Source organism: Tiliqua scincoides, chromosome 6 (assembly GCF_035046505.1).
Source record: "Tiliqua scincoides isolate rTilSci1 chromosome 6, rTilSci1.hap2, whole genome shotgun sequence".
Lineage (NCBI taxonomy): Eukaryota > Metazoa > Chordata > Lepidosauria > Squamata > Scincidae > Tiliqua > Tiliqua scincoides.
In genome coordinates this window covers 89,471,321-89,483,904 of record NC_089826.1, presented here as the reverse complement: position 1 = coordinate 89,483,904, position 12,584 = coordinate 89,471,321, and the positions used below count along the sequence as shown (strand labels likewise).

General features: G+C 46.8%; 1 protein-coding gene across 1 annotated transcript; it reads left to right on the top strand.

Annotated features, from left to right (window-relative positions):
- Nucleotides 1-1,396: 1,396 nt before the first annotated feature.
- TIGAR (TP53 induced glycolysis regulatory phosphatase) lies at nucleotides 1,397-12,315 on the top strand (the record flags this gene model as incomplete). The annotated part of the gene is made up of 4 exons (XM_066632131.1): nucleotides 1,397-1,522; nucleotides 4,866-4,943; nucleotides 7,132-7,242; nucleotides 10,053-12,315. Coding segments are annotated over 4 exons (756 nt in total), but the record flags the coding sequence as incomplete, so codon positions are not given.
- Nucleotides 12,316-12,584: the final 269 nt, after the last annotated feature.

Here is a 12,584-nt window from a genome sequence, read left to right as displayed (position 1 = left end):
ATACAAGTCTTTTAGCTACAGTCAGGGCGCAGATAATCCACTCCACTGACCATCAGAAAATTTCCATACATTAGGAACATAATTCAAAAGAATATACTTATCAAAATAAAAAAAAATTGTTTCACAATCCAGTTGTTCCGAAATTTGATTCTGCTGGTGTTCCTAAGACTGTTAATAAGTCACGATTTCCTTCGGCCTCACATCCTGGCTTCCGCCTTTAAGTACGCAAAACGTCACTGGCTTGGTCTTGTCAAATGATGGTTTTCCGAATTGTTGTTTTTCAAATCCCTGGTCTTCAGTCCAGAAGTGCACTTTCATAACCATGAACTGTTGCTGAAACCCCCAATCAAGGAGCTTGGGCTGCTTGCAGGCTAGGACAGGGGAGTCTCAGACTGGACGTAGGTGGTCTTCATTCCTGGATTAGGTTTTCCACCTTGGAGAAATGTTCATACAGCCACTCCTTTTCATGCACACTATTTCTTTTCCACTCCTAAGGCCTTCAGATCCCTCTTGCAGATGTCCTTGTATCGCAGCTGTGGTCTACCTGTAGGGCGCTTTCCTTGCACGAGTTCTCCATAGAGGAGATCCTTTGGGATCCAGCCATCATCCATTCTCACGACATGACCGAGCCAATGCAGGCGTCTCTGTTTCAGCAGTGCATACATGCTAGGGATTCCAGCACGTTCCAGGACTGCGTTGTTTGGAACTTTGTCCTGCCAGGTGATGCCGAGAATGCGTCAGAGGCAGCGCATGTGGAAAGCATTCAGTTTCCTCTCCTGTTGTGAGCGAAGAGTCCATGACTCGCTGCAGTACAGAAGTGTACTCAGGACGCTGTGCAGCATGGCCTTTCCCAGTTTGAAGAGACGCTTGGCCAACAGTCTGAGGCAAAGAGGCAAAGAAGGAAGGCCCATAGCCAGGGGGACAGACTGCACTTGCTCCCAGTGTGGAAGGGATTGTCACTCCCGAATCGGCCTTTTCAGCCACACTAGACGCTGTTCCAGAACCACCATTCAGAGCGCGATACCATAGTCTTTTGAGACTGAAGGTTGCCAACACACCATTTCTTTTCCATCTGCCTTTCTCTCTTGGAAGCCTGCCTTTCTGCATACACTACCTTAGCAAGATTGGATGCTGAGTGACTGAGCATCCATGAGTGAAGTCTCTTTCTCTCCAGAACTCATGACCTGAACAGACTGTATTACAAAAGAATGGTGAGAACTGGGCACTGCTAGTTGCCTGACTTTTCTCTGTCCTTGTGTCCCCCCGTGCCTCCCTGATTACTTGATTTATTCTGTGTTCCCTCTGTTTGCACTGTTGCAGTCTCTCAATCAGACTAACTGGTGATGGGTCAAGCAAGTTTGCTTTAACCATTTGACCTGTTTTTCTTTTGCTCCTTGCAGGACAGGGTGTCGATGAGCCCCTCTCTGAGACAGGCTTCAGGCAAGCCAATGCTGCTGGTGTTCTCTTAAGTCATGTGAAATTTACTCATGTCTTCGCAAGTGATCTGCTTCGGGCAAAGCAGGCAAGTACACTTAGGATGTGAAAGAAATTTAAATACTGGCCACCTCTGTGTGGAATGAATACTAAAGTCAAACCAGCAACTTTTCTCGGGTGAAAACAGGGATCAATGTGTGTGCTTGGAGCATGGAGCCTCTGCCTGAGAAATAGAACATCATTGCATTGCTGAAGCTCATTTTCCACCTGCTGAGTGCTGTGTTCATTTACTTTGCAGTGGCCTGTCTTACACTGGGTTCTGAAGCAAGATGTGTTCACACACCCACCTTTTTTTTACCTTTTAAAAAAACTTGAGGAATTTAATCTCACAATGGATCTGGTTGTGCCTGTTGTATTTATTATTCAAGATATGAGTATGCCATTCTGAAACCCCCCACCCCTGAAGTTAACTGAAACTGCAAGTACCAGGGAATGCTCCCCGCTCACCTCACCTCCAGAGGGTCCTCTGAACCCAGAACGTCCATCTGCAGCCTCTGCTGGGCTCAATCTGAGCCTTAAAGGTTTTTTTTCCTCTGTGAAACCAGAAGTGATGTTTTTAATGTCTTGCAAGGCGTTAGAGGCCCAGGGAATCCTGGGGGGGGGGTGAGGGGGGGCCAGGCAGACCCAATCCGCAAATAAATGAATATGCGGTTATAGGGGTCCACCTGTATATATTTGTTATGCCTCATAAAAGTAAAAATTTGCACAAGTTGGTTGTTCATAAGTTGAACATAAGAACAGCCCCACTGGATCAGGCCATAGGCCCATCTAGTCCAACTTCCTGTGTCTCACAGCGGCCCACCAAATGCCCCAGGGAGCACACCAGATAACAAGAGATAACAGGCACACCAGATAACAAGCATACCAGATAACATCCTGGTGCCCTCCCTTGCATCTGGCATTCTGACATAGCCCATTTCTAAAGTCAGGAGGTTGCACATACACACCATGGCTTGTACCCCGTAATGGATTTTTCCTCCAGAAACTTGTCCAATCCCCTTTTAAAGGCGTCCAGGCCAGATGCCGTCACCACATCCTGCAGCAAGGAGTTCCACAGACCGACCACACGCTGAGTAAAGAATTATTTTCTTTTGTCTGTCCTAACCCGCCCAACACTCAATTTTAGTGGATGTCCCCTGGTTCTGGTGTTATGTGAGAGTGTAAAGAGCATCTCTCTATCCACTTTATCCTTCCCATGCATAATTTTAAGAACATAAGAACAACCCCACTGGATCAGGCCATAGGCCCATCTAGTCCAGCTTCCTGTATCTCACAGCAGCCCACCAAATGCCCCAAGGAGCACACCTGATAACAAGAGACCTCATCCTGGTGCCCTCCCTTGCATCTGGCATTCTGACATAGCCCATTTCTAAAATCAGAAGGCTGCACATACACATCATGGCTTGTAACTCGTAATGGATTTTTCCTCCAGAAACTTGTCCAATCCCCTTTTAAAGGTATCTAGGCCAGACGTCATCACCACATCCTGTGGCAAGGAGTTCCACAGACCAACCACATGCTGAGTAAAGAAATATTTTCTTTTGTCTGTTCTAACTCTCCCAACATTCAATTTTAGTGGATGTCCCCTGGTTCTGGTGTTATGTGAGAGTGTAAAGAGCATCTCTCTATCCATTTTATCCTTCCCGTGCATAATTTTGTATGTCTCAATCATGTTCCCCCTCAGGCACCTCTTTTCTAGACTGAAGAGGCCCAAACGCTGTAGCCTTTCCTCATAAGGAAGGTGCCCCAGCCCAGAAATCATCTTAGTTGCCCTCTTTTGCACCTTTTCCATTTCCACTATATCCTTTTTGAGATGTGGCGACCAGAACTGGACACAATACTCCAGGTGTGACCTTACCACTGATTTGTACAACAGGGATAAATTGTTCAACAGGGATAAATGCAAGGTTCTGCACTTAGGCAAAAACAACCAAAGATGCAGGTATAGAATGGGCAATACCTGGCTTGGCAGCACTACATGTGAGCGGGATCTTGCAGTTGTGGTGAATCACAGGATGGACATGAGTTCAGCAGTGTGATGCGGCTGCAAAGTAGGCAAATGCAGTTTTATCTTGCATTAGTAGAAGCATAACTTCCAAGTCGCAAGAAGTTGTTCTGCTTTACTCTGCATTGGGCAGACCTTACCTGGAGTATTGTGTCCAATTCTGGGCACCTCACTTTAAGAAAGATACAACCAGACTGGAGCAGGTTCAGAGGAGAGCAACAAGGATAACCAGTGGGCCAGAGGACAAGCCCTACAATGAAAGGTTGAGGGAACTTGGTATGTTCGGCCTGGAGAAGAGAAGGCTGAGAGGGGATACGATGGCGCTCTTCAAATACCTGAAGTGCTGTCATATGAAGAAGGGACAAACTTGTTCTCATGTACCTCTGAAAGTAGAACCAAGGGGTACAAACTGTAAGAGAAGCGATTCCGATGGGATATCAGGAAAAAAATTCCTGATGGTCAGGGCGGTTTGGCAGCGGAACAGATTGCAGAAGGAAGTGGTGAATTCTTCCCGCGCTGGAGATCTTCAAGCAGAGACTCAACAAGCACCTGCTGTAGATGCTCTAGGAGAATTTCTGCTACAGGCAGAGAGTTGGACTAGATGACCTTTTAGGTCCCCTCCATGTTTCTGTGATTGGTGAATAAAACAGTCAGATAGTGAAAGAACAGCATACAACAGAGTCAATCAAAAGTACAGGTAAAACAGCGAGATTATAGCTCATGTAAAATAGCTGCAGCTTAATGCATTCAGGAACGTTTGTTATCAAGCCCCATTGACTGTCGTTGTTCAAAGCATGTACATAGTAGTCTGTTAAAAGTACAGGTCTGTAACATTTCCCCAAATCCAATCACATAGCATGGTAGTATCAAGTCTAAAATATTAGAAATAAAATATTGAAATGGGGATCCACCTGAAATTGGTTCATGACCCACCTAGTGGGTCCCCACCCTCAGTTTGAGAAACACTGTTCTAAGGAATAAGCCTTCTAACAAGCTTTACACCATCAGGGAGCAGAGCTTCATTTTCATGTTTTAAATGCATTATCAAACTTCCTCAAAAACCAAAATAGGGAGAATAATTGACCAGGGGCTGGTATCAGGAAAAGGGTTACTTTCCCAAAGAGATGCTGTCCTAGGTAACTCAGGAGAGTTTGGACAGGTACATGGCCACTCTCCTTCCTCTGAATGTGGGTTTATCCATTTCATAGCATTGACAGATGGAACAGAAGGCAAAAGAAACATGGAATTGTTGTCATTGAGGTTTACTTTCCGAATATCAGTTTGCAGGTGTTTGTCTGAGAAACCCCTTTATATGCGTAATTTTTTTTTTTTTTTCAAAACATCACTTGTCTACCTAACATTTCAGACCACGGCTTCAATTCTTGGACAGAACCAGTTTTGCAAAGATATTGCTGTCAAATATGATTCCAGGCTTCGAGAGCGGGTACGTATGGAAGTGGTTGATTCTGCTGTTGCATTTGTTGTACAGAATGGTAAATGTCAATTTGCCTCTTGCAAAGTCTCCTGAACCTATCTTCAGATGGTCCAAGATGTCCATGTAATCCAGTAAGCCCTGGATTCCATATTTGCTGTACTGTCCACATCAGCCTTTGCATGCCTGAAAATTCTGTGTTTGTATCAGAGTTCCATGTGTGCAAGGAGCCTCTGGGAGGGGTGAGGCCTGCTTGTGTCTGCACAGTGCATGAAGGTTCAATGTGAGCATTGTAAAAGTGGGTTCATTTGAGCAAATAATTGCAATTGTCACATAAAGGTTCACATTATAGCTGGTAATTTGAAATGTTTATGACACATTGGCTTTCTTCACAAGCATTCAAACAATTCCCACTAATAGAGTGGTAAGTTTTCATGTACATTTTTCACGAATTACGCTATACAGGTATCCCCATTTTGTTCTGGACCCTTGTCCCGCAGACATGGAAACTGTAGATACGGGGGAGCCCTATATAATAAAGTGCAGTATCTGTGCACCTCCCCCCTCCCATTTCTTCCTTAACTGAGGAACGCAACATGCAGGCAGGTGTTGAGAGAGTGTGGGGTGTGTTCCAGAATGGATCTGGGAAGACCAGACACCTACGACATAGTGTGTCTGAATCCTGACCCTGATTTCAAAGTACACCACTGACATGGCTCAAGTTGTGTGGGGACAGTGTGCTGTTGGAAGAGGGTGTCGGTTTACCTTTTTCATTGCATCACAGGGGTCAGCAATGGGAGGTTCTGACTCCTCAGCCCTACTAGGGAGATTGTGTTCATTTGTGTTCCCAAACCTGCCTAATTAAGGCCCAGTCTCTCCTGCCTGGCAGTTCTTTCCAGATAGCATGTGCTACCCTTTCTCCTCCCAAATCCAGCAAGTCTCATCAGGGAGCAGCTTTTCATACTGGCTGTGTGCTTCATCAGGGAGTCTCTCTAGGCAGGAACACAGAATGCACACAAGTCATCCTTGCACACTGTTGATGGGCTCAGCAGTCAGCGGTCACTGTACCGGTGATGCAGAGGTTGGGGTGCGTTGATCCTGCCCAGTGGTGCTCTTGGGGGGGGGGGGAAGGACCTGCTTTTCTACAAGAAGCATAATTTTCCCTGCTCTTGCTACTCTTCTAGTAAATTCATGCCTTAGATACTTGTCTACTGTATTTGATACTGTTCAGTGATTTGTCTGTTTTTAATTCAAAGATTTAGCGCGAGGGTGGTGTTTCCTGCTTCCATTCATGGTAACGAGACTTGCACAGTGAAGTTAACCTTGAAGGATACAATTTTTCTTTATTTTCAGAATAAGAAAGTGGCATCTGCACAGGTTTGGGGGGGAATTGGACAACTACTCATGTAGAAGTGCATGCTTCAAATAGTCTGTTTTAGAACATTGATCCTTGCCTAGTTTCAAAATGGACATTTAATTACACAGGCCAACACACATTTTGCCTCCTTAAACATTACACCAATTCCTGAGTATATTTGGGGTGCCGATGCCAAAAATGGCATCCGTTTTGCCCTATCACGTCTAGTTTTAGAGACCTGGCATAGCCTCATTAGTGAATCGTTCAAGCCGCTTCCTCATAAGGAAGCGGCTTGAACCATTCACTAATGAGGCTATACTATATCTCCACAACTAGGTGTGATGGGGCAAAACGGATGCCATTTTTGGAATCGGCACCCCAAATTCATATCAAACCACCATACAGTTTTGGAAAAACTTTTCTGACCCTCAGTTTTGTAGGCCTGTGTTATTATTAAAATGTGTTTATTATTAAATGTGGCTCATACCCTTCAACCCTGGGGAAACCTCTTCAGTTAGCAGTGCATGGTTCCATAAATATTGGTCTCTGGGCTGGACCACAACAAAACCTGGTGGGTTGTTGATAGAGCTTGACCACCTGACTTTTCAGACACCTGATTCTGGTTAGGTGACCAGAGACAGTTTGGCTGGTCAGTAAAACACTGGCCGGTTGGCAACCCTCCCTGCTTTTCTGAATTGCTGGTCAGTGAAGAGTCCCACCATGTGTGGATTATGGAACTTTTAAAATAGTTTTCGTACACTTTCCAACACAGTCTCCTACATTTTAATTGTAGTGATTTTAATTGCATTTACTGATACTTTATATCCCTGTCCTTTCAAACAGAAGTATGGAGTGGCAGAAGGAAGACCCCTGAGTGACCTCAAGGCAATGGCCAAAGCTGCTGGAGAACAGTGTCCCTCCTTTACCCCTCCTGGAGGAGAATCTCTCGATGAGGTACATGCGACTTTTCTTGGTAATTCATTGTTCAGTCTGTTTGGAAGTGATGCAGAAAGACTTTGTTCTTTGTCAGGTGTGGTGTTATACTGGAGATGTAGTCTCTCTCTTGCCATGGCTGTACTGTGGTTGACTGGACTGTAATGTGTGTTTTGTGATGGGGTGGTGGAGGAAGCCCTGGCAAAGTGACTAAATTGGCTGATGCTGTAGAGGAGAAGGTCCGAATGGATGTTGCGTGATAGTTAAGAGCCTGAAGGCCCAATCCTTTCCACATTTTCAGTGCTGTTGCAGCCAAAATGCAGCCCTGAGGCAAGGAAACAAATACTCCTTTACCTTGAGGAGGCCTCTGAGACTGCCCCCACCACAGAATGCAGCGCACACCCCTTTGGCATGCCTGCATCAGCACTGGAAAGTTGGACAGGGTTGGGCCCTGAGTTGCATATCAGGTCTTTCTCAGTTTGAATCTTGTTTCTGCAGTGAACCCACTCACTGACCTGAAAGAAAGAATTTCCTCTCAGCCTCTGCATCCCAGCTGCAGAAAAGAATATGGTGCAGATAACGTGGGGATCTGCAAGAGGGATCTGAAGGCCTTAGGAGTGGACCTCAACAAGTGGGAAACCCTGGCCTCTGAGCGGCCCGCTTGGAGGCAGGCTGTGCAGCATGGCCTTTCCCAGTTTGAAGAGACACTTGGCCAACAGTCTGAGGCTAAGAGGCAAAGAAGGAAGGCCCATAGCCAGGGAGACAGGCCAGGGACAGACTGCACTTGCTCCTAGTGTGGAAGGGATTGTCACTCCCAAATCGGCCTTTTCAGCCACACTAGACGCTGTGCCAGAACCACCTTTCAGAGCGCGATAACATAGTCTTTCGAGACTGAAGGTTGCCAACTACTACAAATGTGGGGATAACACGGCTTAGAGCAGTGGTCTCCAAACCACGGACTGCTGCGTTGTGAGAAAGCTGTCCCTGTGTGGCACGGCATTTTCCATGCCACACTGCAGCTGCTTATCTTGCCAGCTGATCACCCCAAGAACTTAGGCCGGGCAGCCACTTCCACTGCGCATCACCCCAGCAGGCTGTGTGCCAGGATTTCTGGGCAGAATTGGCTGCCCAGTGCAAGTTTCTAGGGTGATCAGCTAACAAGATAAGCTGCTTGAAAGAAAGCGCCACTCGGTGTGGCTTTTTCAGGATGCCAGATTGGGCCCACAGGCTGGGGTTTGTCACCCACTGGCTTGGAGGGTTATTAACAAGGATTGCATCAAAAGAAAACATGCACTCTCAGTGAGCATGTGTCCACACATGCTATCCTTGAGAGGGAAGGAATTTATCACAGGAAGTCCAGTGTTCCTGTCATCTCCAATGCAGTCTTTTCCAGAGGACTCAGAGCCCAATCCTGATGAATGCGCACCAGCTCACTGCTGGAGGCGTTGTTGCAAAAGTGCCGTAATGGCCCACCTGTGACCATTACTGCCGACCCAGTGCTGGAGCTGGCCAGGCACAAGCCCGTGCTGGGACAACGCCGGTCGGAAGCTGGTAAACTGCCGCTCGGCACTGTCTGAAAGCACCAGGTGGTGTAGAGGTGAGTGGAGCATGCAGGGAAAGCGTTCTGGGGGGGGCGGAGGCAGGGAGAAGGCGGGACAGGGAAAGGGAGGGGGGCAGGATGGGACGGGATTCAGAACCCCGTGTCGGGCCTTGCAGCCTGACAAGAGGCATCTTTACTCTCTGCCGGATAAATAGCTGGCCGAGAGTCAAGCAGCCCCATTGCAGGGCTCCCTACCCAGGGGAAGGGGACAAATATCCCCTTCCTCTGAGGAGCAGCTGGCGGCTGCCTGGTGTACTCAGGATGCCGTGGCAGCCATTTTTGGTGTTGCAGCAGCCTTTTGCACCGGGCAGCTCAGGATTGGGCTATCAGTTCACACTCCTGAATTGTATTGTATTTATTTACCTGGATACCTGGGCATCTGCTCGGCAGAGGAAAGGTGGGATAAAAATCTTTTAAATGAATAAATAAATATTTGGGTGCTGACTTTCCACCACTGGAGAGACCCTGAAGGCATCTCGCCTTTGGTTTAGCCATTTCTGCCCAACGCTGCATATACACAACAGGGATCAAATGTGTACACCTGTGGGCTGGACAGAAATGGGTTGAAACAAAGTTAACTCCGAAAAGCACCAGCGAGTGGACCTGGCAGGTCTTTGTCGCCCCAGTTTTCCATCTTCATGTGCAAGTCATGAAGCAGCAAGACGTCTCGTGATGCGCACTGGTGTTTGAAACAATCCGCAATTCTTTCCGCTGTTTGCTAAATGCAAAGCCTGATCGTGATATTATTCAGTCCGCATTCATTATGATGCTCATGATTATCCTCCTCCACCATCATTGTGATGTTTCTCAGCTGCCCCAAAGCACGTACAGTAGTGTTTACAAAGAGAGGAAAAGGAAGAGGCCGTGGTCAGAAAGGATGAATACAAGGAAAGAAAGTGGTGTGTCATTGGGATTTGTTTCAGGTGTGAATGAGAACTTGGATCAACCAGAGGCCTCATGGAAGAGGCTTTGATAGAGTCCAGAGGTGGCACTTCTCTGGGAATTCTGCAAGGAAGTGTCAGATATTGGGGGGAACTGTGCAGTTGGATGAGAAAAAAGCTGTGGGTGGGAAACAAGAACTGAAGGGTCAAGTGGGTCCAGCTATGGAGAGCATCAAGGAAAAGGGTTTGGGCTGGCTATGGGAGGGAGTTGTGGGATGTGGAGGAGCAGGCGAGAGTTTGTTGGGCCAAGAGGTTGTGCAGTGTCTTGGCAGCCACGTTCTGTCTTTCAGGTGAGAGCACGTGGCAAGGATTTCTTTGACTATCTTTGTCATCTGGTGACCCAAGAAGCGTGTCAGGAAAAGCATGTTGGCCCAAGAACACCAGAAAACGGCACAGGAGCGGCCACAAGGAGCGTCTCTGCTTCACAGACTAGCCACCACCCAGGCCTAGAGTGTTGTTCTGATGGAGCTGCCACCGTGCTGGATGCCCACATGTTAGTTGTGAGTCACGGGGCGTACATGAGGAACTGGGTCGGATACTTTGTGTCGGACCTTGCGTGCACACTGCCAGCCACGCTGACTAAGGCGGAGCTGTCTTCTGTCAGTCCCAACACTGGCATAAGCCAGTTCATCGTGAAACTTGAGAACAGAGACAGCATCACACCCAAAGTCTCCTGCCTTTCTCTTAATAGAGATGATCATTTACGTGGCATGGTGGCTGAAAAGGTGTAACTCTGAAACATTAAAAGTGCAATATGTATGCAGTGCATAGAAACATTTTCTTTAAATTATTTATGAGATACAGTCTGTCTGGAAAGCGAGAACTGTTCAGGAGGGGAAAATATGTTGATGCTCTGTTTGGAAAGTTGACTTTTAGCTTTCTTTTAGTAGTGGTGTTTCATGCAGTATTGCAAAAGTGAAAAAAAAATCAGTCATTTTGTGCATCTGCACAAGTGGAATTTCCTGGCTTGTTTAGATAGTACTTCAGTATTACTTGAAATATCCTGTTGAAGCCTATAGATTTGTGTATCATTCCCCCACATACTCTGTACATGTGCAAAATAAATATATAAGGTTTCCCCAGAATAGTGGGTTTCTGTACCTTTAGCACTTTACCAAAGGGTAACTCGTCAAAGGCAACCCTTCCTCAAGGCCTCAAGCATTGGGTCTGACCCATGGGGCAAAATTTGACAGGTCTGACCTATGGGGTGAAGTTTGCCAGTAAGTGTTCTGTGTGGGCCTCATTGAAATGAATGGGAGACACTGAAGAACATAGTAGCACAGCTCCCATTCATTGCAGTGGGACTTGGAGGGGGGAACATCCTTGTGGATTATGCTCCATGTCCATTAGTGAGAGAAGGTGCTGGTTAGATTTTCAGCCCCAGGCACAAAATGCCAAGGGCCAATCTGATGCATATCTGAATGCAAACTCTATGAATCCTTGGAAGTCAGTTGGACTGCACTCTTAAGCCTGTTGGGGTTTTTTTAGCATACAGTGGAGGGGGCCTGAGCAAGTGTCTCCTCCCTTCTTGCGGCAGCCTGTCTGCTTTCCTTCTTTCTCATAGCGTGAATCCTGAAACGAGCTAGGTGAGAATATTCCTGGGGCACAGCAGCTTTGTCCCTGTGTTGGGACTCTCAGGTTCTCCACCCAGGCCTTGCAGATAATCTTGCCCCTCTGACACTCCTGGGCATTCGTGCTGTCTCCACTGGATTTTTGGAATCTGGTTATTCTTTTTGTGTGGCCTGGTCCAATGTTAAAAGAAAGGAGACTTGCAGGCAGGCCACTTTGGGAATAAGTGATCCGGGTGTACTTGCTTTCCTTTATTCCCTGCCTGTAAAGCCAGTTGTGGTTTAAGATTCTGGTGGCTGGAGCTTGGACAATTTGCCTTGGATTCTGGCACAAGCCTCGGTTCACACCATTTACAGGGCCTTTGCAAACCTTCCCCTGGACCCAGTAGATGGTCTGAGCAGTTAAGGTGAGGGCCCTGCTTGCAATTGCACACTCGGTGGGCATAGCCTGCCTGATAGGGTGTGGGGGGGGGCCACTCTGCCGCCTGCAGAGACCTGGAAAGTTGCCAGGCCTAGAGAGGAAGGCCCACTTTCTGTGTCTCTGTTTTCCCAGATGATTGACTGGTGAAGGTATTTCTGTACTCGACTACCTCTTGATGTTGAGGGAAAGAAGTTTGACAAAGCACTTTAGTGCTCTTTCAAAGGGGAGCACAGCACAGACACACATTGTTCAGAGTGACTCTGTTGATGTGGAAGAAAGAAGACTAGTTTGCATGTACCCCAGAATGTGTTTTCCTTCAAGGACTTGTGCCAGCCTAGGCACTTGCCTGATTTTAGTCACACGCACAGGATTTGCTCTCTATGCAGAATCTGAGGTGTTTTGTTCCTTCACCATGTGTGTGATTGTTTCACTCCAGTCCTTGTGTTCCATTGTCTTGGGGATATTGGTGTCATCTCCAAGTGTTTGTATGCAGAACTAGCAATGTCTTCATATTATATGTATTGTTCTCATGGGCATTTTTAAAAATAAAGATATTCAACTCTACTTGTTTACCTTATTTTAATTTAAATTATTGGTATTCCATCGCTTTGTTGAACTCTTGGAGCCCTGCCCCATGCTGACAAGTAGATCTAGTGCCTGCTGTTTTTCACATCTTGGGGTCTCAGAAACTTAGGACATCCTAAGCATTGGGTCTAACCCATGGGGCAAAATCTGACAGGTCTGACCTATGGGATGAAGTTTGCCAGTAAGTGTTCTGTGTGGCCCTCATTGAAATGAATGCGAAGGCCTGAGATGAATCAAGCTGGATGGAC